This window comes from Anabrus simplex, chromosome X (assembly GCF_040414725.1).
Source record: "Anabrus simplex isolate iqAnaSimp1 chromosome X, ASM4041472v1, whole genome shotgun sequence".
Classification (NCBI taxonomy): Eukaryota; Metazoa; Arthropoda; class Insecta; order Orthoptera; family Tettigoniidae; genus Anabrus; species Anabrus simplex.
Genome location: NC_090279.1, coordinates 162,273,466 through 162,298,555, shown reverse-complemented (window position 1 = coordinate 162,298,555; position 25,090 = coordinate 162,273,466). Strand labels below are relative to the sequence as shown.

At 38.6% G+C, this 25,090-nt stretch overlaps 1 protein-coding gene across 2 annotated transcripts in view; it reads left to right on the top strand.

Annotated features, from left to right (window-relative positions):
• TAF1C-like (TATA box-binding protein-associated factor RNA polymerase I subunit C-like) overlaps positions 1–25,090 on the top strand; it is a 103,953-nt gene that overhangs the window by 35,630 nt on the left and 43,233 nt on the right. For both annotated transcript variants that reach the window (XM_067158732.2, XM_067158731.2), the window contains exons 3-4: positions 2,569–2,667; positions 6,873–7,009. In XM_067158732.2, the coding sequence (XP_067014833.2) occupies positions 2,569–2,667; positions 6,873–7,009 (236 nt within the window). The remainder of the gene's footprint in view (positions 1–2,568; positions 2,668–6,872; positions 7,010–25,090) is intronic.

Below are 25,090 nucleotides of genomic sequence, written 5' to 3'. Positions count from 1 at the left end.
AAGAGTCATCTGGAAAATACTGCAGTTAAACTAAGAACCAGAAACAATATCCTCCATAAGTTATGTAGCACTACATGGGGTTCCTCCGCCGACACACTGCGCATCTCTACACTTGGATTGATTATTCAGTGGTAGAAGATTGTCCCACCAGTGTGGCTAAACAGTGCTCATACAAGAAAGTTGACACTCAGCTAAAGAGCACAATGTGAATGATCAGTGGAACTGTAAGAACAACACCTTGTCATAAAAATGTCACAAATTTAGATATCTTAGCGTAGTATTTATCCCGGTCTAGAAAGCCAAGAATTAATGGCCGAGAGGATTCGTCGTGCTGATCACATGACCCCTTGTAATCTGCAGGCCTTCAGGCTGAGCAGTAGTCGCTTGGTAGGCCAAGGCCCTTCAGTGCTGTAGTGCCATGGGGTTAGGTTAGGTTAGTGTAGTATTTATAATATAAAGAAAGCATTGTTAATTTTACATGCCTAATTATAATGTGTAGCCATGCAATAAATAAATAAATAAATAAATAATGTAAGAAACTGCTCTCCACCTGGACAAGGTTTAGAGAAATTGAATTCCCTATTTAAAAGTAACTTGTGCAAACTATTTCAATTTATTTCTCTCCTTTCTGTCAGAAAGCATTTCCGTTTCAATTTTCTTCCTGATATCCTAATTTCTTACTCTGCCATTTTAGCCTTTTCTGTCGTCCTTTTTAAAAATTTCATCTCACTGGCCTGGAGAATACTCTCCTGTCTTTTTGCCATTTTCCAGGTCTCTGCTGCAAAAACACATTTAATACATCACCTCTTTACAATTCCTTCTTCCAGATCAGGTTCCTCATACTCTGGTAAAGTGCATTTCCCTGTTTACTGATCTCCATGTCCAATTCTGCATCAGTTTGCTTCCTAAGTAGGTACTTGAACTTGCCAAAATTTTCAAGGTCGTTCCCCCAATTTTATAGTACTATCCCCTTCTTTTTTTCCTCAAAGTTGCTTTCTTTATAAAATTACTGTTATTTGACAATAAAAATATAATGTGGACATGCAACTTTCTAGAATCTAATGTAGGCTCGAATTGGATTAATTTATGCATGTCTTGACCAAGCGCCAAAATTGATTTTTTTAGATTGTTACTCCATCTGGTAGCTAGAGGTGTGAACATTATATAGTTTATTGCTAAAACAGTTTATTGTTCAGTCTTTTATTCTCAGTATGATTTCGTGCAAAGTGAATTTTGACCTAACGCCAACCCCTCAGTCATTAAATTAAAGTTTTGCATCAAGTGACTAAGTGAATTATCAAACTCTGAAGGAAAATCTACCCAAATACATTTCTTCAAAATTCCATTTATTATCCTCATTCCGTAAGCACTAGATCTGGCACTTCCCTTGCTATTCCCATCAACCACTCTTCAATGTATAGGAGATCCTTCATTGTGGCTGGGTCACGACTTTGGAATTCACACCCAGCTGGTGTCAAGAACTCTTAACTCAACAACAAAATTTTGAAATTGCATGCAGAGATTACCTGTTGAATACCGCTGATTGATTCCGTGTGATCCTGATTGTGGTATGTAGGCTAGTAACATTGGCATTTTACTGTGCAACTGAAGAACAGTGTTGTTCTTATAATTATTAGGTTTTTATTATATTTTTATAGTTATAGAGTAAATGTACATGATATTTAGCCTTAACTCATGTACATAGATCACTGTTTATTGCTGCACTCGTATTTCTGTTACTTTATTATGTATTTTGTTCTGTTTATGCACAGCTTATGTTTTTCAGTTTGTATGTAACTTTGTCATTACGACTTTTCTCATCCTTTTTTTTTTTTTTACTTTTGTGCTCCGGATTTCTTGTTATCTTGTTTTATTTGTTGAGCTTTTCTTTCATTCTTCTTTGTTATGTTCTTCATATGTGTTACTTAAGTTAGTTATCCTTGATTTAATAATAGAATAGTACATCTCTTTTATACATACATACATACATACATACATACATACATACATACATTATCATTATAGACTGTTATGCTTTTCAGCGTTCAGTCTGCAAGCCTCTGTGAATTTACTAAACGTCGCCACAATCCTCTATTTGCAACTAGTGCTGTGGCCTCATTTAGTTCTATACTTCTTATGTTTAAATCGTTAGAAACTGAGTCTAACCATCGTCGTCTTGATCTCCCTCTACTTCTCTTACCCTCCATAACTGAGTCCATTATTCTCATAGGTAAACTAACCTCCTCCATGACCCCACCACCAAAGCCGGTTTATGCGTACAGCTTCATCAGTCAAGTTCATTCCTAAATTAGCCTTTATCTCCTCATTTCGAGTACCCTCCTGTCATTGTTCCCACCTGTTTGTACCGGCAATCATTCTCGCTACTTTCATGTCTGTTACTTCTAACTTATGAATAAGATATATATCCCGAGTCCACCCAGCTTTCGCTCCCGTAAAGCAAAGTTGGTCTGAAAACAGACCGATACTATAAAGTTGGTCTTGATTTTAAGATGTTGACCTTTTGTTTCTTGACGATTAGTGTTTAAAGAAAAGGAAATTTTGTCTCAGTGTTACAGGGTCAAGATCCAGTGAACTCACTAGTCACCCAAAAACAAGAATGGATTGAGAGCTACAAGCTCCTCATTCGGAGTGCGAAGAAGCAGTTTCGTAAGTGCTGGTTTCGAATATTTCTAGTGTTTTGCTACTTTCTTGTAGAAGTTGTTTTGAAAAGTTGGAATAGATGTTAACATGTTACCTCTGTGGACCAAAAATACATTTTTTATTCTGGCTTTTAGTAGTGATATTCAATCATGCTTTTAATTGAAAAGTAAAGAAATAACATCAAAAATTAAAATAAAGTAAGGCAAACACCAATGAGCCACTTGTGCATCATGTCGTTCCCATGCTACATGCTGTTGACGTGAATGTCCATCATTGTATATGGTTTGTATTGTTTTTACTGGTCGGCGCTGTGATTGGGCGTTGTCCTTGTGTAAACGGCTCTCAGATTGAGGTTCAAATACATCATCGGGTTATTGGTTTGTAACCTGTTGCTTTCAAAAAGGGTGTAATAATGGATGAAAGTGGCAGTGACAGTTCCACTAGTACTTCAAATTCCTTCACAAAAAGCAAATGCAAAAGACAGATCAGTGAGAAAGCAATATAAATTGTGCATGAAAAGGTGAAAGGACTGACTCCATTTATTATTTGCTTAGTTCCCTGAAAATCCTGCACTTGCTTAGACCCCTGCTTTACATGGTGCGAATGACTACAGTAAAATCGTGTCCTCAATCCCAATATGGTGCAGCTCTTTTCAGGCACACCCCCAATGGAGGTGTGCTGCATGTACCATTTCAACCACATACCAGCCCTCCTCCCATTCTTAAATTTCTGGCAGTACTGGGAATCAAACTCGGGCCTCTGAGGACGGCAGCTAATAGTGCTAACCCTTACGCTATGGAGGTGGACACTGCAGTAATATTCACTTCTTCTTTCCTAGTGTTCAGTCCCGCATTGGTGCAGGGTCTGCTTTTAAACATGCCATCCTCCTCTTCCTGAGGTCAAGGGCGTCAGCTCCAGTGATTCCTAAAAGACGCATGTCTTCCTTGATGCAGTCGAACCATCGCTTCTTGGGACGTCATTGGGATCGAGAACCTCCACAATCAAATTAGAGGGCTTTATAGACCATACCATTTAAGTCGTGCTTCTCGCATCTTCTCTGGGATAGGTGCTACTCCCAATCGATTTCGAATATCTTCATTCCTGACATGCTCCAGTCTTGTAAGACCCAGTGACCAACGTAACATTTTCATCTCCTTACCATGTAGAACCTGCTCATGCTTCTTAGTTGTAGGCCAGCATTCCGACCCATACAGTGCAACTGGTTGGACCCTAGATTTGTAGACCTTTCCCTTTTAGGCAGGTGGGAATTTTCTCGTCACATAGCATACCAGTAACTTGACGCCACTTCAGCCATGTAGCATTTAGTTGTGTTCTGGTGTCTGGTAATGTCCTTCCGTCTGAGGTTATCGAAAAACAGTTGCTGAATGATATTCTCAGTGTGAATGAATATTACATAACAGTGTAACGTCATTTGTTACAATGCAGTGTAAATATGCTGTACTAATAACACACACAGTCGATGACGGATATGTGCATCTCCTGGCACCTTGGATGTTATATCATTCTTCACTGCCGATGATGCACATGTGCGTCAGATTACTTTTCATGTGTACGTGTAAATAATTCCCATGTAATGTTAAATCTACAATCTACTACCTTCCAAGTAATGGTAAGAAACGAAAATCACGTCAGCTCATGGGGCGATATTGACAGGGTCAGGAATTGAATTAATGAAGCCCCAATTTAGCGACGAGGTTAGGAATTGTGCCGGCTGTGAAGCCTGTCACACTTTTCTGTGGCAATGATTACTGACTGACAAATGAAATGATAGTAGAGAGTGTTGCTAGAATGGAGGGTGACAGAGAAAACTGGAGTACTCGGGAGTAAAGCCTATCGTGTCTCTGCTTTGTCCAGTGCAAATCTCACGTGGAGTGCCCGCGATTTGAACCACAGAACCCAGCGGTAAGAGGCCAGTGTGCTACCACCTGAGCCATGGAGGCTCTGCTTCTCTTCTTCTTCAACTATACTCTCCAAATATTTGAAGCTTGTCACAACTTCTAATTGTCTTCCATGTACTTCAATATTCCCTCTTCCTTCTCTATTACCTCTTGTCATCACTACTATCTTACTCTTCTCCACACTTATTTTCATTCCATATTCCTCTATCTCCCGATATTGTTTAATATTCACCTTAAATGAAAATCTGTTTTATTGCTCCATTGTTTATTATGCCAATTTGGATTCTCGTAGTTTTGTTGTTATGTCGTAGACTAAATATTGTTGATTTTTTAAAAAAATGAAAAATTACTGTGCAGGCTTAACTCTCGCGCCTTGCTTAGCTGGATTGGGTGTGTTTAATCTTGTCGCCTCTGACATGGCACAGCCTTGACAAGAAAAACCACTTGTGTATGCCTACACCAGGGTTGAAGTCTTCTATTGGTGGTCCATTTATTGCCAGCTGTCTGACATCTCCTAGTATAGTGATGTCCAGACAAAATCTTAGATTCCATTTCATTCCATAAAACACTTTCTTCAGCTCACATAAGCGCTCAGGATACTTCAATCATTCAGTCTATCATCTGCATTTAGGGCTGTTGCCCAGGTGGCAGATTCCCTATCAGTTGTTTACCTAGCCTTTTCTTAAATATGTTCAAAGAACTTGGAAATTTATTGAACATGTCCCCAGATAAACTTTTCCAATTCCAATGAATATTTGTCCCAATTTGTCCTCTTAAATTCCAATTTTATCTTCATATTATGATCTTTCCTACTTTTAAAAACTCTGGTCAAGCTTATTTGTCTACTGATGTCATTCCACACCATATTTCCACTGACAGCTTGGAACATGCTGCTTAGTTGAGCAACTCCTCTCCTTACTTTGAGTCCAAAGTTTGCAACATTTTAGTAACACTACTCCTTTGTCGGCAGTCACCCAGAACAAATCGTGCTACTTTCCTTTGGATCTTTTCCAGTTCTGATATCAAGTAGTCCTTGTGTGAATCCCATTCTCTAGAACCATACTCTGTTTGTGGTCTTTGCTGGGCTGAGTGGCTCATGCGGTTGAGGCGTTGGCCTTCTGATCCCAACTTGGCAGGTTCGATCCTGGCTCAATCCAGTGGTATTTGAGGTGCTCAGATATGTCAGTCTCATGTCGGTAGATTTACTGGCACTCAAAGGAACTCCTGTGGTACTAAATTCTGGCACCTTGGCATCTCCAAAAACCATTAAAAAAAGTAGTTAGGGGGCGTAAATCCAATAACATTATTATTAAATGTGGTCTTACTAGGCCCTCTTCTTTACAACATTACTACAACCCTTAAATACTTCTGTTCCATGATTACCCCAATGAAGATCATACCTTATATTAACACCTAGGTAATTACAGTGTCCCTCATGAGGTACTATCAACCCATCAACACAATACAGTAATTAAAACTGAGAGGACTTTTCCTCTTGGTGAAAGCTACAAACCTGACTTTTCATCCCGTTAACCCTCATACCATTGTCTACTGTACATCTCACAACATTGTCTAGGTCCCCCTGCAGTCATGTAGAGTTTCTAAGACTCCACCAAATTTCTTTTAATATATTTTCCATTCATTAACAACCTTCTTTAATCGAAGCCCTTATGATGCACATATCCTTATTTATATCTCCAGCAAAATGAATGTATATATATACGGTATTTGCTAATTGAAGAATTACCAGGCAAGTTGGCCGTACGGTTAGGGGCGCGTGGCTGTGAGCTTGCATCCAGAGATAGTGGGTTCGAATCCCACTGTCGGCAGCCCTCCTAGGCCTTTCCTATCCCATCGTCGCCATAAGACCTGTCTGTGTCGGTGTGACGTAAAGCCACTAGCAAAAAAAAAAAAAAAAAAATTGAAGAATTACCTCTGCCATGAAATGCGAGATATGTAGAACGTGGCACTTAATACCTACTAATTCTTAACTGTATTAAAGCAAGACTTCAAGGAGTGAACTGTGCTTCTGCTCATGTTGTTACAAATTAGTTGGTGATTCTTTAGTTTTTGGTAAATTTTAAGGGCTGATTGATCATACTGCCTAGTTTTGTTGCAATTGATGCCTTTGATGCATCATGTTTTATTTAAATACAGCAAAAAGGTTGCTATATTTTAAGTATGTGAATATTACTTTTTGGCAGAATGACTATAATGTTTTAATTTATTATCCTTCCCAGTTTCATTACAACCCAAACATTTTCCTTCTGATGTACTCTCTCTCTATTTCAGCTGCAGAAAGACAGACTATACTGAGGAAGAAGTTAAGGATGCGGAACTCTCGTGTCCTTGTTGTTCCTCAGCATGAGATCAAGTTCCTGGAACTATCAAGGAAGGATCCTGACCCAGAGTTCTCTACAGGAAGACTGGTCAGTTCTGGCTTGATCATCATCATCATCATTTTACAGTTCCAGTTTCCCGGGTACTGGTGGCGAGCTTTTTCCATTCTGTCTTATTGAGATACATTCTGTTGTTAATGACGTCCTCCAGCGTCCTTCCCCGATCTTCAATGTCCGTCTTTACGATGTCCATCCAGTGGGTTCTTGGTCTTCCCACCATCCGTTTTCCTGCCACGTGTCTCTCCAAATTAACAAGCTCTCCTTGCTGGCTCCATCCTCATTATATGCCCAAACCACCTCAATCTGGACATGCTGACCCAATCTGAAAATGATGTCTCAATCCCAGTCCTTTCGTGAGATACTGTTTCTTGAAAAAGGCGGTATGCACTAGCCATGTGTTTTGGTGGGTGTGCTAAGTACCAACTGATGAGCCCAACTTAGCACACGGGTGCGAAACGCAGGCAACCAGGAATGAGTTAGCTGGAAAATTTATAATATCCAATAACAGACCATTTATATTGGTATTATAAATTTACTCATTCGGGACAAATATTTTGGTTTCCCTGTGGGAATCAACATGTATATCATACGATTATATTATCAAGACCAGAACAGATGTTGCAACTTACATACCGTATATAAAGCCATGAGAGGTTTTGGGATTGCCTATTACTGTTTTGTTCCTAATATAAGACTTGGCATTTCACATTTTTGTGTTAAAATGTTATAAAAACTGCAGTCGTTTTATTTCCACACGTTACATTTTAAAACTTTGTATCATTTCATACTCGTACCGACTTGTACAGCGAGCACGCTTTCCAGCTGAGCTCAAGGTCACAAATAATCTTAATTTTGAAAGTGTTCATGATATTTTTTCCCATTCCAATTTGATTGTGATTAGTGACGGGCAGAAATGCTCGGTAATTTTCAGCAGGCAGTAAATCTGAAATGTATCTATGAATCATCCCCTGAACCTTATAATGGTAAGGAGCTAAATGCCACCACACACAGAAAGCTAAGCTATGCTGTGCAAGCCATCGAAAAAAATTGCTCCAATGAAATTACATGGAATGGCACACACAGACTGCTATGCTAAGTTACACTAACCTAAGCAATGCCTAGATAAATTTTACAGGTCGCCAAGGAGGCGATTTTCATAGCTATAGCTGACTTCAAGTATGCACACAAGCACTTTTTTGCCCGGCATCTAGCATGTGTGTGGCTTCCGTGAATTATCTCTATACAGTAGTGTTTGTTAATTATCATGGAAGGCAGATGAAAGGAAGAAAGACTGATTGAAGAGGTACAAAAATACACTTGTCTCTCAAATTATTAAGGGTAACCATGAAAAAACTGTTGGCAACATAAACAAAACTCTGGAAATTGATTTTAACCTTTCAAGTGGTACATTTCTTTTGAGTAGCTACTGGCACAATGGCACATTTTCCATAAGGTACTGGGAAGTAACATATAGTGAGATGCTCTTGTGTATTTTTATCAGGTTCAAATGTTTGGCTCCATGGCTAAATGGTTAGCGTGTTGGCCTTTGGTCACAGGGGTCCCGGGTTCGATTCCCTGCAGGGTTGGGAATTTTAACCTTAATTGGTTAAATTCGCTGGCACGGGGGCTGGGCGTATGGGTCGTCTTCATCATCATTTCATTCTCATCACGACGCGCAGGTCGCCCACGGGAGTCAAAGAAAAAGACCTGCATCTGGCGAGCCAAACTTGTCCTCGGACACTCCCGGCACTAAAAGCCATACGGCATTTCATTTCATTTATCAGGTTCAAATAGTACAGAATATGTATTAAGCTATCAAAAATGATCATAGTACGAAGGGTAAGGCGTCTGCCTCGCTGAGGAAAGCAACGGGAACTTACGGCGAGATACTTTTAATTGGTCTGGTATTTTCATCAGGTTTAAAAAACAAAGTCTCATTTTCAAGCTATTAAAATGATTAAAGTGCCAAGGGAAAGGAAAGAGAATCTCTCTCAGTGAGAAAAGCAACGGGAAACAACTTTCGATGCATATGGTTCATTTTTCAGAAAGTCAAAAGAATGCAAGTAAAGTTATAATTTCATCTTTATTTGTCAGTCTACTGATTCACTCTTGAATATAATTTCAAGGTCGGTGTGCTTGCTAAAAACTGTTGAGCATATTCCTTCTGCTAATTCAGGAATGATAAACAATTGAAAATATTCTAGCGGATTATTTACGTCTTCAATTTGTACATTTAGTCCAGGTTGCACCGTAAATGTAAATCTCAGCCATTCAGATCCTACCTTTCACCGTATACCGAGCTGAATAGCACCACTAGTGCTACTATCACGATCACTTGAGTCGCTTTCACCATTGCACTTGCTATCTCCTGACATTTTGACATTAGTCTCACCATCAGATGACACATCACTTTCCGAATTGTCACAGTGTAATAAATCAAACAGTTCTTCTCGCAGACATTCCGAGCTCCGCTTGCACCTGCCATAATGGACTATCTACCACTCTCAGCAGTCTGGCAGCCGGAACGTGGCTGGCTGCCAGCTGAGCGTGGAACAAAAGCATTTCACTTGGTCACGTGGTTTTAGGAGAGTGATGCTGTAGGCAAAGCTCAAAACTAACATAAACACACAAAGGGAAGCGATCTCTGATTGTGCGACGGAATAAGTCGTCATACCCATCGCCGAAAGACGTTTACAATATGATGACGAAATATTCCGTGATGGCCACTTGGGAAGCCATGCGGCTATGACATTTTATTCTGTCATTAACGCCTGAAAGGTTAAGTATCATTTATTGCTTTTACATATATTTTTATCCTACATTCTATAATTCGGGTTCTTCATTTTCATTATTCCTTAATATCATCCTCAGTAATAGTAATAGAGGGAAGTTCAAGAAACTGTTCCTGATTTAAATGAAATAATTATTTAATTCTTCATTTCCATAGAATGCTTGAATCAGATGATGGGATTAACCATGAATTATTCTCCTTCCTGTTTCCTCTTTCTCTTTCCACGACAGCGGCCAATAAAAAAGGCTCCTTTTCAATTAATCCATCATCTTTAAATGGCTGACTAGCATAGTTTAGCTTAGCTTTTTATTCATGACATAGCACAACATAACTTGGCATTACTTAGCTTAGCGTAGTTTATCTTAGCTTTCTGTGTGTGGTGGTCTTAATCCTGGAATGTTGCTCCGGTTAGCAGAGAAGGATGCAAAGGACATTGTACTGTTATACTGCCTTGTACGGCTCATGTAATCATTATCATGTAGCATCGTACCTTTTAAGTTCATTGTTTACTTGAGGTTATGGAAAATAAACCAAACCATTGTGACAACATGAATTAAAATATCTTATCCATTTACCATGTTCACAGCAAAATGTTGTGTTTGGCAGTGCATACAGATTTAGTTTAATAGCCCTTCATTGAATATTTCAATGTAAGTTTCATAATAAAGAACTTTTTGAAATATAGAATATCCTAAGATGGATTTCTTTCTGTTTCTCACTTATTAGAACCAACGTGGAGCAATAGCTAACATTCTGGTGATAACTTGATTTCACAGAGCCATCTATCCGACTGAGATCTAAAGATCTATATGGACAACCTTCAGAGAGCCTTCTATTGGGCTGGCATAGAAAGATCAGCGGAAAGAACTTTCGTAGAGCCATCTACCGGCAAATACAATTAACTGCAATGACGTAAGCATTTTGTTTTTCAAGTAAATTACTATTTTATGCAAACAAAGGACTTAATGAATAAATAATATTTTCTAGTAATCCTGAGATGGAGACCTTTCTTTTGATGTATAATACATAGGTATTAGTATTGCGGTTATCTCACAATACTGTGTTACACACTCAAATTATATATATAATGGAATATGTAATAGAACAAATACAGTGGCAGGCCAGTGTGGGAAGAGGGAGAAAGAGAAGGAAAATGCAGAACGACTAGGTCAGTCCCCACATCTTCATATACTGGGCGAGTTGACCTGTGGCTATGGAAACGCAGCTGTGAAGTTGCATCCAGGAAATAGTGGGTTTGAACCCCACTGTCGGCAGCCCTGAAGATGATTTTCCGTGGTTTCACATTTTCACACCAGGCAAATGCTGGGGCTGTACCTTAATTAAGGCCACGGCCGCTTCCTTCCCACTCCTAGCCCTTTCCTACCCAGTCGTCGCCGTAAGACCTATCTGTGTCGGTGGGACGTAAAGCAAGTTCTAAAAAAAGAAATGATAATAAATCTTCATATAATGCGATTTTCAAATAGATTGGCTCTCACCTCATCAGTCCCAATTCTTATACATTCATCTTGTCTCAGCCCCTGAGGAACTCATTTCTGCTTCCCACTTTCGTAAGGAGGCCAGGCATCAACACTCTTCAATGGGTCATTTTTACAGAACTAGTGTTGGTGTGAAGATTGTCCTTGTACTTTTGTATTTTCTTTTCTAGTTATGGTTATCCTATTGTATGTGCCTTTTGATATTCATATCTTTCTACATAAATGACTTAACTTGCATTTATTTGTTTGTTTGTTTCTTTCTTTCTTTCTTTCTTTCTTTCTTTCTTTCTTTCTTTCTTTCTTTCCATTACTTGTAGTGTTGGATATTATTACAGTGACAAGGATCACCTACTACTACTACTGCCTCAGCTGCCGTGATCAGGCATTTTAACTCTGGGCCTGCTAGATGGCAGAGTAAAGTGAATCTCTCTTGGGTGTCTGTAGCTGAGTTTTAATGAATTTTGTTGGGTTAACATCAAATGTGTTGCCAGAGATCTTTTGCACGCCAACATCTTGTGACATGGAATGTTGAATGGGCTCTTTTCCACCCTTCAGAAATCCGACTACCTCTGCCAGTTTTGAACCTGCTATCTTGGGATCTGAAGACTGACACTCTGCCACTGATCCACATCCTACTTTTAAGATTGGGAATACACAGTGTTCATGATATCATGAAAACTACTGTAAACACATGAATACTCTTCACATATTTTATCTAGAATTTAGTGGGTGTGCACATTAATTGAAATAAGGTTGGTACTGCTTTGTCTCAAACAGTAAATTCCATTATACTATAGCATTGCCCGGACTTGGTCTGTGTTGCGTCAGGAGCAATTTACAGTCAATTCTGCCTAGTACAGATATCAACAAGTCCTCACACTGATTATTCACTTCACCATCACAAGGCAAGCCTCCCAGCCTCTCGGTCATCAGCTCGATATATAGCATATATCGTTATACATATTGTCTAGAAATCTCTAACTTCTGGAAATGTTCTTACAATGTCCTGAATAGAACACCCCCGAACATTGAAAGAACAATCTGTCAACTGGCCAGTCGATTGGAATACTCCTGTGCAGATTAGACTCAAATATTCAACTAAATTACAAAAAGCCATAATGAATAAGTTTGTATAGTTCCTAAAGCTTCCACACGTATTTGGATAATAAAACATCACGTTATCAGAAACCTCCATATATACCATAATGATAGTGGAACATACCCAATATATGACCATTACAATGTTTTCTCACAGACATACCGTAAATAGACAGGCAGCACCATATCTCATAGCATTGGTGCTAGTGAAGTCGGAAACTTGCGGCTGCTGCCATCTTACGTCACTACAGATTCACTATAAACATGCATGTCACTATGTTATGTGCAGTTTTGTTTTATGTTGTTTTTATATACATTTCACATTAATTTTTTTTGGAAAACCACTGTGCGGCAGAATGATCAATACCCGTGTAGTGTTTGGGTGCGGTCTTTCCTATTCACAAAGAAAGAATAAGGAAAGAATAGGAGTTTCAATACACCGGTAAGTGGTGTACTTGTGCTCATGTACACTTGTTGCCTACTTATTAACGCAATTAAATTTACGATTCACTTCCTTCCGGTGTATATTTGTTGGCGTTAGCCCCCTTTGTGAGGGAGTGCAGCATAGGGCCTAATAATAATAGTAATAATAATAATAATAATAATAATAATAATAATGTTAGTGCAACATTTGGTTACAAGTTAAGTTTTTGTTTTGCTGGTGTTAGTAATTAAGTAACAGCAGTCTCGGTCTCTTCTAATCTTTAACCTTTTGAACTTCATTACTCTTAGCGTATGCTTCCTGCTCCACTCCTAATTAATTTCTGCACTATGAACAGCTGTAGAATGTGAACAATGCAAAAGAATATAACACAAAATACATTAATCCTTGTAGGTTTTCACTGTGTGGTACTTTTCAAAACAGTTTTCTGGGTGGCGACTGGGTTTTCTCGAACATGTTTTGCAGTACTAAACTGTTTCCTTTCTACTACCTTTCTTGCTCCTGTTTGAACAGACAGCACAGTCTTTATGTTGTTTTCCAGGCAGCTTGTTGATGATGTGCAGTTTACCATTCAAACGTTCTTCAACATCAGAAGTAGATGGTCTTCCTTGCTTTTGACCTTTGTTGTGTACTTTGCCAACCACCTCGCTGATCACCTGTTTTCGGAAGATTTTGTGTGACGGAATCTCCATGCAATTCGTGGTACAGTAATCTTTATAGAGCAAAAAGCTGTTGACAATTGCCACTTCCAATAGCCAGAAGTACAATTTCCGCCACCATTTCAAGCTTTTCACTACAAAAGCGTAGCTTGATGTGTAGTGGTCCGAGCGATCAACGCCTCCCATATGTGACGTGTGGTCAACAATTACTTTTGGTTTCTCTAATTGTTGTAATTGTTCAACGCAGTTTCTCTTATTTCTGACAATAACTGAGATTGAATTGTTTCCAGATGTTGAAAGCATCAGTACTGTGCGCTTGTCATGCCATCCCAGAACCATCATTGTGTTTGTGCATAAGCACTTGACTTCATGCTTCTTTAGGCGCAGATTTTTCTTCCGGATCCCATTTGGCAAGTGCTTGCGATTCGGTTGAATTGTTCCAATGATATGGATCTTTTGCTCTAGTAATTCATCAGCCAGAGTAACACCTGTTTAGAGACGATCAGTGTAGACATGGTACCCAGGCTGACCTGTTGCATTTGTAACATTAGCAACTAACTGAAGCACGATTCTTTCCGTGAAAGCCAAGTCCGGTCGAATCAAAGATTCTGTATTTGCAGAACCGTAGTAAGGGATAAGACTACGCACATATCCATTTGTAGAATCGGATATTACGTAAACTCTGAGTCCCCATTTAGTAGACTTCTGCGGATTGTACATCTTGAATAACACACAGCCTATGAAATACACTGTTTATTCATCACCTGCAAGATATTTATGTGGTGCATAAACTTCCAAGAACTTTTCACTGATATAGTCCAAAACGTACTTGACTTTGCTAATTCGAGACCTAACTTGAGGATTCAAATGGATTGCTGAATCTGGAGCAGAAACATGCAGAGCCCAGAATATCTGAAAAAAATCTTTTGCGGCTAAAACAGTATACAAAAAACGAGACGATTCTAACCAACCTCTTGAAAAGAAATCCTGCATTCTGTCGTTTTTCTGCATTGCCATATTCAGTAAAACTCCATGGAAAGCCTTCATTTCATTTACGGTAACATCAGTCCAACCCCACCAAGCCGAATGCCTTGTAAGTGGTGTCACTTTCTGAATTTTGACTTTAGCATGTTTGTTGGTTTCGTCGGCAATTTGTTTGAATAACTCGTCACTAAAAATAAGTTGAAAAAATCCGTAAGGTGTTGAGGGATTGTTCCTACCTGATGCTTTGTATCCACAAATTGTTTCATTGAATGAGAATGTAGGTAAATCAGGATCGCCAGCTTTCCACTCGTGCCATGGGTATGGAGGAGCATCACCACCTCTGGTTTCATTATCACTTTGTTCACTTTCACGTACATTATTCACTAATAAATCATCCAAGTCAGTTGTTGGTTCATCATCGTCAATATCACTGTCCACTAACTGTTCTAAAATATCCATAAGTGAAGACGAAGTAGAAGCCATGTTTATATTCAAACAACAACATCTGTGAACTTGCATAAACATTCGAGAATAACAGAGCTTAAAAAAGTTACCACAATTCCCACGAACTATTGTAAAAAGGAAAACGTGTTCTCTCAGAGACTGTTAGATAGCTCTACAATACCAGAACATGGCACAGTCATCATACGAGCGCTGAAAGTACGAGATATTGTCATGTCAAGTGGAGCTCGACATCGGAGCGCAAGTCTAATATTTTCATGTCAAACCGCACTAGACATAGGAGTGCAAAAGGTTAAAGATATAAGGATGTCAAAATAACTGTTAAAATTAGAGTGGAAGGACTGGTAAGCTTGCATCAATCGAAATAGGGTGTTAGGTTTATTATCATAGAATATTATTGAATATATCTCAAAATTTGTGGTAAAGTTGTTAGCCAATTCTCTACAATGTGATACTTTGTAAGGAAGCTGTTGTACAAAAAGAAAATCCGTAACCGTGCTGAGTGGCTCAGACGGTTGAGGCACTGGCCTTCTGACCCCATCTTGGCAGGTTTGATCCTGCTCAGTCCGGTGGTATTTAAAGGTACCGGTATTCACATGTCAGCCTCGTGTCGGTACATTTACTGACACGTAAACCTCCTGCGGGAGTAGTTAGTGGGACGTTAAATAAATAATATTAAACATCATTATTAGAAATTTTTTATCCATTCATTTCTTCCAAGAATAGAGGTAATCTGTATGTCCCTACGAAATATGTTCATGTGTGCAAATTTACTGAGATGTATTTTGGAGAGAACACGTAATGGTTTAAGCTCAGTCATGAAAGGGAACATACCAAATGAAGTCACAGCTCAGTTGCATGTAACATTTTTTTTTTCTTTTAAGTTAAAGCTCACATACTTTAGACCTAAACTCAAAGGACACACTTTTTTATCATATTATTATTAGTGTAATTTCATCACTGTACCTGAAAATACATCGGAGGGGCCGCCTGGTGATCATGATCGTTAAGGCATTGAAATTTTAATGGTCTGACACCGTGGTTAGCCGGTTTGAGTCTCGTCGGTCAAATATTTCACCATCAGAATGTTAGCCAGCAGGGTAGGGGAGGTGGTGGTATACAATTTGTATGTGACAAAAGCCTGGATTAAATTCCAAACCTTTCCGCAATACTCATATGGAGTGAGGACATATGACGCTGTTGATGGTGATTCATCCGTCGGATGGAGGCGTTAAGCCTTGAGCAGACCCATTTGTGCTATTCTACAGGAGTAGGCTATGTGCTGGCACCATTTTTCACCCTCTCCTTTCCTAGTATCAAATATCACGTCATTCATTTCATCTCATTAACTCCTCTGATGAGATTGACGTCCGGAAGGACATCCGGTCATAAAAGCTCACCATGGCAGATCAATCTCACCTCACACCCAACCCCATAGAGAAACGGGACAAGGATTGGACAAACAAACAAACAAACCTGAAAATACATGTGAATCATGTTGTAAGACAGTTGAATGGAAACAGATTTGACTAAAGATCAGTCTAAAACAGGTTGGTTATTTTTAAGCATTGGTAAATTGATATTCCAGTCTTTCTTTTTTTAAACTGTAAAATAAAGTACCTAATAGGCCTTATCAATGTTATTGTTATTATTTTGATGTGCTTTTAGGTATTTTATTTATATCCTGTCCAGTATTCCCTGTTCGGCTACTATTTTACATTAATGTATTGGGGTAGTGTAAGTGACGTAACATGGCAGCGGCTGTACGCTTCCGGCTTCAGAATCCTGTTGCTCATTGCCAGTCTAAATCTATATGTCTGTGTGGTTTCTACAGTTTTCGACTGAACAGATTTTGAGGTTAGACGAATTTACAATACATATTTACAAGGAAATCATATTAGACATACTTAGCATTTAATAAAAGATAATTCAAATGTATTAAACACATTAATTGAAGGTTTTACCAGGGTTAAGCTAGGTGTAAGATGGCGTACATATCACAGTACATTAGAAATTTCACAGCAGGAAGAAAGTACAATGTTAAGTTGTACTGGCGACCATTTCAAAAAAAGTAATACGTATACCGGGTTGTTGTTGGGTCCTCCCTGTCAATATTTATTATAACCTCGTTAATTTAAACAACAATCCAGTGTTCTTATTCTATAAGCTCAGCCAGTACGAACCAATATAAGGCCATAAAATGGTCAAATTTGTGAATTCCAAACAAACTAAATGCACCTTCAAAAAAAACGAATGATAATCGCTGGGTATTTTGAACAGCTCATTACGACAACAGACAGGCGTAACTCGCTGATTGTAATTATCAGGAGAAAGTAAGCGAACCCCATGACAGTCTGATCGAGCGGGTTGCCTACCTAACAATATTTAAAGATTATGATGTGTTTCTTAAAACAATATTTTATTCAGTTTTGGAGTACATCATTATGCAAGAATAATTTCTTGTAAATAAAATACAAATTAAAGCCAGTTTTTGTTTTTGTTAATTCTCTCCTAAAATTAGGGTGCTGCATCTTGGTAAGTGTGCTAGTTACCAACTGATGAGCCCAAATTGCCACACTAGGGTGAAACGCTGGCAACCATTACTGAGTTGGCTGGACAATTTATCATTTCCAATAACGGACCAATTATGTTGGAATTATGAATTTATCCAATCAGGACAAATATTTCAAGTTCCCTATGGCAAACGAAATCTATTATCTGATCATAATAATGTTATTGAGCCCTGCTGGCGAGATGTCGTGTTTACAGTGTGCCGGACTGAGCCAGGATTGAACTTGCCAAGTTGGGGTCAGAAAGCCACCGCCTCAACCGTTCTATATCAGAAGAGTATTAAATTATGTCTATGACCACACGTGGAATCTGAAATGACTACTTAAATAATTTCATTTACATTTTCCTGGATTGGTTTGGTAGTTACTAGAGTGGCAGTATCAGCTGATATGGACAGTGAAACGGCAGGCTCACACAATTAAATGTGGCTACAATTTCAAGGTATTGGGATGAATTGAATAGTGATTACTAGAGCTTGGATTTCCATGCACTATCAAATCTCAAAATATGCATGCATTCATGCACTATCGTATGGCAAAACATGCAAAATAAACTGGAAAATATGTACTATCAAAATTCAGTTCCTGTTGAAACATTGTACAAAAACTACCCTAATTTCTCCAAATTGTCTTGATTTAAGCACATCCATTTATCTGTCAGCACATTCTTAAGCTCAGAAAATGATCTTTTTACGTCACAAGAAGTGATAGATGCATACTTCATTGAAAACATTTGGACAAAGTGAGGTCAAATTGTATGTCTTTTGTATTTTCACCACAATACATCTTTTATAAGCTTGACGAATTCAAAATCAGGATTTGAACGAATTAATTTGTTCAACTTATCTCTAGTTGCGGGAGCTACTTCTCCATGTGATGATTGCAGACATATTTGAATGTCCTCAACAACGTAACGATTGCCTGCTGCAATAACAAAGACGTGTGATGAGTGAGAGTTCCAGGTAGGAAATTCCAGGATAACAATGGAAGAGGGTTCAATGCAAAACCAGAGTTTGTAAAATGCTATCTCAGTACCGCAGCGCACAGAAGTGCGATACAAGTTTTCTCTTCTTCTTCTAACATAGACGAAAAATGAGCTGTCAAAGATTAATGCACAATTTATGGTTCAATTTATAGCAATGTGCAACTGTAAAACTGGGACACCTCATTCCTAAGAATTAGAGATCAACGTGGGGCCTTCCGGCTTACGTCTGGTTAATTGGATTACAGGACCTGTGCTGTATGTAGGCTATTAACTTTGGTTGTCACATAGGATGCCAGGAATACATCCTCTCAGTCTCTCAGTAATAAACATACTGTAGCCTATAACGTGGAGAAATTGTCCAAAATCAGCAACTAACATACAGAAAAGGCACTATGATGTAAGTTAACAATATATATAATATACATACTTCAAAGTCAGAATAAAAGTTATATTAAGCAATATTAAACGTCCAAATATTCGCTATTAAATCCAAAATCTACCAAATATGCATTTTGCATGAATTTTCTCCTAAAAAGGCCAAAACATGCAAACATGCCTGGAAAAAGAACGGTTATTTGGAATTGTTAAGTTGTAGAACGAATATTTGCAAAGTTTGAGAAGTGTAGCTAGCGTATTTAAAAACATGAATTTGCATGGAAATCTGGGCTCTAGTGATTACTATGATTTTGAAGACAGTGTTGAAGGGATTGAGGGTTCAGGATCAAGTAACATTGAAGTTGATGGAGGAGATGGGCATAGTAGTGATGTAGATACAAGTGCAGTGTTCTACAATGTTTCTCAGTGGGATCTTGGACTCATTTACACATTGCCTTTCAATGTATCCACTTATTATTCCATAAATCTTCCAAGTTATTTTGAGGGTAACAGACCACCTATAGAGTACTTTTCAGTTTTTCTTGGTATCATCATATACAGTAGAAGTCCATTATAGTGAGAATTCATAATGATGAAAAATGTACCCGTTATAGTGGATTGTCGTTATATAAGATTTTTGTAGAATCTGGCGAAAACTCCATACACATTAAAATCTATATGAAACTGCAATCAGTTTGTTCAAAACTTGTGTTTTTGCAGATGACTTGTTTGTTATTTTTTGAAACCCGATACTACATGAAAGTGTAGGTTTCATTTCATTCTGAAAAAATTATAGTATCACTCCAGAGGCCTATGTGGCAAACAATTCAGTTTTCTTCTTCAAACAGCATCTAACCTAACCACATATGTATCATGAAAACATATTCCACGTGCATGTAGAGAAATGATAACATTCTCACTTCGGATTTACATGGGAATAGCCTTTCCAAAATTTAACTAGACGCGAGAAAATATAAACTATCCTTTGAAATCAGTGATGTACTCTTCTGTATCTTGTTGAGGTGTATCACAATCTTACTTAATTACAGTATATAACATTAAAATTAAGCGATCATTTACTTCAGCTTTTATTCCAAACGAGTTAACAGCTACTATCGGCCATGTTATTTACACATTTATCACGAAAACATGTTATCCTCTTTCAGTTTGAATTTTCTTCTAGAGAACAACAATCAGCGGGTATTACAAATTGACTCTGTTGCTTTTGAGTGTCGACGAGAGAACTCACTAGTAGACATAACGAGGAAACAATACTGAAGATGATTGATTGTGTGCAACATAACGCTGGGTGCATAAATATCGGTAACGGAAAAATTCATGCATGCTTAATCGCTCGTAATAATGGATGCATCAGTGATAGGGTTCTCGCTGTAACTCCCAAGAGTTGTTTCGTTTACACCTGCTGTTAAGCAACACTCTCTCACAGGAATTGTGGTTATGTTTCGATCGCATTACTGCTATACAGGCTGAAAGCAAATTCAACCAGGTGTCATTTAGACAGAAATCTAAGTTCCTCCGACTAGCCCAGAAACAGGCGGTCTCTCGCACGAACCCGGATGCTAGTAAAGAAATCCTTGGACAAGAACCAAACGGCAGTTGTAGCTAGGGGTCTTGATTTCGCTGTCACTCCCTCTACAATTCCCGCTGACGAGTTAATTACTTCCGTTGAGGCAGCCATCCACAAATTACCTGTGAATGAGACTGAGGAGTTAAGACAGAAATTTGTGAGAGTCATAAGGTTAGCTGTTGTACCCACGCCCAATTTAACAAGAGGCGAGAGAAGAACTCTGAAGGATTCAGAACTGACCGTTCTCAGCTGATAAGGGTAATGCGACAGTGGTTGTGGACACTGACGAGTATAAGAATAGGATCTCGGCTATATTGTCAGAGCCTGTTTACAGACTGAACTCATATGACCCTACCTCAAAAGAGGAGGCTAAATATCTGTCCCCGGGGATGCTGTGCCACCTAGATTATATGGACTTCCTAAGATCCATAAAAATGATGTTCCCCTCAGACCTATTGTTAGTGGGATAGGTTCTCTTACCTATGCTCTGGCTAAATATCTAAGCAAATTGCTTCAGCCACACATAGGATGGGAGATAGTAGGTTCGAACCCCACTGCCGGCAGCCCTGAATATGGTTTTCCGTGGTTTCCCATTTTCACACCAGGAAAATGCTGGGGCTGTACCTTAATTAAGGCCACAGCCTTTTCCTTTCCATTCCTAGGCCTTTCCTATCCCTTTGTCGCCATAAGACCTATCTGTGTCGGTGCAATGTAAAGCAAATAGAAAAAAAAAAGAAAAAAAAAAAAAAAACACATGGGAGGTACTGAAGTACTGAATCGTACATCAGGGACTCTCGGTATTTCGTCAACAAGCTGTCAACCATAACCCTTCAACCTAATGCACTTTTGGTGAGTTTCGATGTGGAGTCCTTGTTCACTAAAGTGCCAATTAACTCAAGTCATGTCTCTCAATGAACACCTGTTCCCCAAGGTCATTACTAAGCTATTTTACTACTGCATGACTTCCAGCTATTTCTTGTTTGGTGGGAATTTTTACAAACAGACGGACGGAGTGGCTATGGGAAGTCCACTTTCGCTCGTAGTGGCTAATTCCTTTATGGAGCATTTTGAGGAGGAGGCTATTGCTTCAACAGCTGTCAAACCTATGATATCGTGGAGGTATGTTGATGATATTTGTGGTCTGGACAGAAGGTCCTAAGAAACTTCATCTATTTCTAAACCACCTAAATCAGCAACATCCTTCAATTAAATTCACTATGGAGATGGAGTTGGATGGATGCCTTCCTTTCCTGGATGTTCTAGTAAGAAAGAAACCGGACGGCTCCTTGGGACATACATCTATCGTAAGCCTACCCACACAAATCGCTATCTTCATGCAGATTCTCACCACCATCCAGCATAAAAACAAGGCATTCTCATGACACTCACCAAGAGGGCGAGATGAATTTGTGAGCCATCAAACATCCAGGTGGAGATGGGCACACTCAAAGTCACATTCAAGAGTAATGGTTACAGCGATTTGCAGATTCATAGAGCACTGCATCCTAGAGAAACGACCAAGCAGAGCTCACAGAAGGAAGAATTTAAGGGAACTGCCTACCTGCCTTACATTCATAACACCACAGATCGAATTGCCAAGGTCCTCCGCAAACACAATATAAAAACAGTGTTTGGTGCACAATCACTAAAATTGCTCACAGTCTGGGTAAAACCAAGGACAAATTGTCGCCACTTTTACATCCTGGGGTATACAAAATTCCCTGCATTTGCGGTAAGGTATAAGTTAAGTTCAATAAATAATTTGCACCACCTAAACAAATTTCTTGGAAAGTAAACCAAACATCACTTTTCAAATATATTTTAATCTACTTATTTTAATAATTGTATTTTCTACTGGGCATTTCTCATTTATATCATTACCATTTGAAAGCCCAAGATGCACTGTGGACGGCAATTAATTCAACGCAATGTATAGTACAAACACCTCCATGGCAAATTTTACACAGTTTATAAAGGAGCATCATACATCTTTTTATTCCTTTACTGATTTATAAAAGAGAAAATTACACCTTTTGGCATGTGAATGGAGTGTGGCAATAACAAATTTGACGAACAGAGGACACGGCTACAACACTTTCTTTTCTTGCTAAGTTTGTCAGCTTGTTTCATTAAAATTTGCATTTTGATATATGAAAGTCCATATTATTAACCCAATGGGGCAGACATTGTTGGCACAATGAATATTCCCCGCAGCAGGAATTATTTTAAAGATAATTTCTGCCTACAACTTTCTGTGAAAAAAATTATAATTGGAGAACTTGACATTCGCTTTCTTTACTTGTACCATAAGAATATACAATGCAATATAGCATTTCAAGTCATCAACAGTACAGTCACGCCATAATGTGTCTCATTTCGGTCTACTGTTATGATCACCCAATAAATACTTTGCATTGTCGTTTGTTTCTAGGTGATCATGTAAAAAAACTCATCACCTAGAAATTCTGATACGTCAGTAACAGTAGGATTATTTCCTAGCCTCCGTAACACACTAGCATTCACTCCATGAACTGCAGAACATGGAATATGTTTTATTTTGTTATCATCCTGCACCCATATCCAGTCCATTGGCACATGTACATCACATTTATCTTCTCTTTGCTTCTCCTCCTTTTCATTTATGGCAGGATTCAGTTCATAGTCATCAGAACTAGAACTGATACCACCCACTTCACTGTTACTTTCATTGAAAGAATTATAATTATCATCACTTTCAAACAAAGATTTGATTTCTTTCGCTTTCAGCCACCAACAAGCTGCCATGTTCGTTTACTTGTGTCAAAGTCAAAGATTAACCACTTAAAAATATCAAATAACACCAAACTATCATCGATTATTGATATATGTATCCAAAGAATATGAAAAGAGATGTCGCTCACACACATACGGAGCCACAACTATCTTCATCTATTGTGGAATCGGTTAAATTGCATCTTGGTGCGTGATCACAGAACAGTTCTGTGGTTCTACCTCGCGTCCATAGTAGCGGAGCACGGAATGGTTCCGTGACTCTGCGCCAATGGGTTAAGTTCAATAGTAAGGCAAGATTGCAAGTCAGTTTATCAAGAAGTACCCCATTTTGAAATATTAGTAAAGTTCACTTTCCATCCTCTTACCTCACATAGAAGAGTGATTATAATAATCAGTAGAATCAGCTCCCTAATTAAAACACCAGGCTCCACCTTGACATTCGAATGACGTAGTTGAACACAAACTAAATGTTTGGCCAAGAGGAAGCCCAATTTATAGCAGTTCAGGAAGGGTGGAAATGAGGGGGGAAAAGAGATTATAAAGTTGCTGAATAATTGTAGAGTTGCACATGATATGACGTCAGAGAGAGAGGTCAAAGGTAGTAGATCCAGCGTTCAGTTGAAAGTTCATAGCGTTAAAGTGCGGAGTGGTGTAAGTTGTGGAGCGAGTTAGCATGTTGTAGCAGTTCGATGCAGCAGCAGCGGCAAGGGGTAGGTAACATCTTTACACCATGGTTTCCCACTTTTACACCAAGTAAATACTGGGGCCATCCCTTAATTAAGGCCATGGCCGCTATCATCCCAGTCCTATCACTTCCCCGAGCCTTGCTTGTATGAGCATCACTTCATAGTGTTATGTTGTATTTGTTTTTGTTGCTTTTTTGTCAATTTTAAGTGATGTCTGGAGTGTGCTTTCATTGAACAGGGAAAGAGAATGATTTGCAGACTGAATTTGGTGATCGTAAATGGTGTGGTTTCCCTCAACTGATTCATATTTTGTACTCTTTTTACTCTTTTAAAATGTCTTTTTCGGAGCAGTTATTAAAAAATAAGAAAGAAAGATATGTTTTAGACATTTTCCTTGCAAAAAGGAAAAATGATCACTTAGGCAAAATATAAAGAAAATAAAATTCATGATAGTAGACAAAAAAGAAGCCTACCGGCAGAAAACACTTAAAATTAAATAATACACCGATAGAACAAGCCACAGAATTCTCCTATTTGGTTAGTGTAATTACCTCTGATAACAGATCCCTTTCCGAAATCAAGAAAAGAATAGTGGTAGCAAAACGAGCCTCCCAAAATAAGAAAAACGTACTGCTAAAAATCCATCTCAGTTTGGAGACCAGAAAATCATTTCTCAATACCTTTGTTTGGAGTGTTCTACTGTATGGATGCAGACCTTGACATTAGAGAAACAGAAAGAAGCAGAACTTGAGGCTGCAGAAATGTGGTTTTGGAGGAGAATTACAAAAACAAGGTGGATGGATTTTTTTTTAAAAAAAGACCTTGTTTTAAAGAATATAAAAGAGGTCGATGTTTATTAAATATGATACAGAAGAGGAAAACAAAGTTCCTCAGACACATACTGAGTCATGACTCTCTTCTCCAAACCATCTTTGAAGGTAAAGTACGGAGAAAGAGACGCAGGGGACGACCAAGGATGTCGTACATCAGGAACTCCGTCGGTGAACTGGCATGTGGTTCATATAGCAACATGAAGACGCTAGCAGAAGATTGTGAGATGTGGCTACAGTGACAAGGGACTACTTTTAGTAGATGATGATGATGATGATGATGATGATGCAAAATATAAAATATTTAAGTGACACTGAAAGGGTTCATAAATCTTAAAAAATGGATGAAATTATATAAAAATTGAACTAAACA